The sequence below is a fragment of the Trachymyrmex septentrionalis genome, unplaced genomic scaffold (genome assembly GCF_001594115.1).
Source record: "Trachymyrmex septentrionalis isolate Tsep2-gDNA-1 unplaced genomic scaffold, Tsep1.0 scaffold126, whole genome shotgun sequence".
In the NCBI taxonomy this organism is placed as follows: domain Eukaryota; kingdom Metazoa; phylum Arthropoda; class Insecta; order Hymenoptera; family Formicidae; genus Trachymyrmex; species Trachymyrmex septentrionalis.
In genome coordinates, this window is record NW_017304395.1 from 1432195 (window position 1) to 1434902 (window position 2708).

The 2708-nt window shown below is 40.0% G+C and overlaps 1 protein-coding gene across 1 annotated transcript in view; it reads left to right on the forward strand.

Annotated features, from left to right (window-relative positions):
- The first annotated feature begins 1861 nt into the window (after nucleotides 1-1861).
- LOC108755861 (UPF0047 protein YjbQ) overlaps nucleotides 1862-2708 on the forward strand; it is a 2856-nt gene continuing 2009 nt past the window's right edge. Inside the window, exons 1-2 of the mRNA XM_018499216.1 lie at nucleotides 1862-2032; nucleotides 2205-2341. Of these exons, the coding sequence (XP_018354718.1) occupies nucleotides 1873-2032; nucleotides 2205-2341 (297 nt within the window). The 5' untranslated portion in view covers nucleotides 1862-1872. The remainder of the gene's footprint in view (nucleotides 2033-2204; nucleotides 2342-2708) is intronic.

Genomic DNA, 2708 nt, shown 5'->3' on the forward strand with positions numbered 1-2708 from the left:
TTTTTATTTTTTATTATATATTTTCTTTAATTTTATTTTTCTTTGTAATTTATTCTTTTGATTGTATGACTTTTTTTAAAGAAATGTGTTGACTCTTACTTTGCCTTTTATTTATTGTTATTTATTTTGTATAGGAAAAGTCCTTCAATTTGTTAAATGTTTAGATAGAGAAACTAAGTTGCATTATAAAGGGAGCTTTCCAGCAGAGGCACAAATTAATACAAGGTCATTCCGTCTTTGTTTCTGATTATTGAACAAGGACAGAATGACTCTTGTGTCAACTTGTGTCTCTTGTTGGAAAGCTGCCATAATATGTCAGACAAGAAAAGATTGAGTATGCCAACTTCTCGACACGAAATATGTTTCGCGTTTCACAGTTGGTAGCCATTGTCTCCACGCGACATCCATAGAGACAGAGACGGCAGAGATTTATGGCCGTAGCACAGATTCTTGCATAACGCATAATGCATAGTGCATAAGGGAATCAACTAATCAGAATTTTTCCTTTCCTCCCATTTCACGGAAAAGAAGAATTAAGCGGAGCGCACACTTTTGCATAATGCATAAAACATGAAGCATAAGAAAATCAACAATAATTTATTTCACGGAAAGAAAGGAAATAAAGGACTCTAATTGGTTGATTTTCTTATGCGTTTTATGCGTTATACAAGAGTCTGTGTTCCCCGCTTTTCGATTGGTTAATTCCCTTATGCATTATGCGTTATGTAAGTACTGCGGCTATTAGAAAGAGACACCGTCCATCTACACACACCATGTTATCTCTTCCATCAAGGGTTTGACTAATTTCGTTAAAGTAACTGTAACTTCGTCAATAGTTTGAATATCGGGTTCGCTCTGGTCTTAAAATGTTTCTAAAATATGTACCTTTTAAAATAAGAACAAAAAAATCAATTTTTTGTAGTTGAAAAACGTATATGACCCCTTAATAGTATCTCGTCGGTGCCATACATACATACATACATACATACATACATACATACATACATACATACATACATACATACATACATACGTACGTACGTACGTACGTACATACATACATATGTATACGTCCGCCAATGTCCGCCGCCATTTGCAATTGCTCGCCATCGCTCGTTAAGGGCCTGCAGCGCACGGCAGGTACGGCACATGCGGTTTCATGCGGTTGCCGTTCCACGCCGTACGCCGTCCGCCCCTCACGAGCCTCATCTGTTGACGCAGCCTCGCGATGTTGCAGTCGTCACAAGTCGTCAGAACCCGCCGTCCGTTAACCGTCTGTCAAACGCTGCGTGTAGGTGAGTGGTGACAGTGGTGACACTGGTGATAAGCTGATAAGGCGTGTGTGTATGTGCATGTATGCGCGTGCTTGCGTGCATGCGTTCGACTCGGCCCAGTCCAGTAACCAATTTGGCCTCATGCTTTGCGTGCTCTGCAGTGCCCTGTGTGGAGTACAGTGCGTGCGTATCGTCGGTATCGCTTGCGCTGTATGCGTATCCGTGACGCGCGTGCTTGTGCGCGCAGTGCGTTGAGCGCCCGAATCGTTACCCCTCCCTTTTATCTTACTCTTCTCCCTTCTTTCGCTCTCTCCGCCCATCTCTTCTCTATATCTCTTTCTTTCTTATCCCTAACCTAACCTAACCTATTCTTCTTTTGCGGCTCGAATGTTCGGCGGATTAGGTCGTGGCGCACGCGACGAATTATTCTAAATCATCGCTAAATAGGATTCCGCATCGGCCATTTGGAGTAACTTGGAGTAACTTGGAGTAACTCATCGGCGCTGTTTCATCGACGGTTAGCGTACATCGAAGAAGAGCCGTTGAATCTTTTCCTTCCCTTTCTACTTGCCTTCGCACCATTCACCTTCGTGCAGCCATGGCCTCCTCCAATCGTGGCATTCAGATCGGATCCGGTTGGTTCCAGACCAAAATTAATCTTAGACCACAGCACCGGGGCGTTCATCTAGTCACTGAAGAAATTCTCAGGCAGGTACCTGAGCTCTGCCAATTTTCCATTGGTCTCTGCCATATTCAAAGTGAGTACTTGACTATCTGATCTGTAAAGTCTTGCTTTCATAGATTAACAGATTGAGTTTTAATTTCAATCTTCACGTTTATTGCGATCTATATAGTACATATATTATGAAAAGGAATGAATATTTCTCTGTAGTAAACAATAAATATTAAATTCGTTTTTTTTTCCTATAGTTCTACATACTTCAGCTAGTTTAGCATTAAACGAGAGCTGGGATCCAGATGTGAGAGACGATATGGAAATGATGCTTAACAAAATAGTTCCTGAAGGTTTGGAGTACAGGCATAGCTGCGAAGGACCTGACGATATGGTAAGTGCAATGTTTCTGAAAATATTTTTTTTTTTTAATAATATACTTTCAAAGTCGCTACTGAATGAATAATATTGTATAAACCAAAATTTTTTTTGTAGGAAATAACCCTACGTTAAAACTAATGTTATTGTCTTTCTCTTATTATGTTGATAGATATTTTTAAAATAATGATGCATATATTTTGCCAAATTATATAAATTGATTTGGTCACAAATTTTTGCAGAAGAGAATCAATTCTGTAACGATGATACACGCACGCACACGCACACACACACACACACGCGCGCGCGCGCATATTGTATATTCATAAATAAGATGACTAAAAACAGGTGATACTGAATATTTCTGAATGTTTTACAGCCAG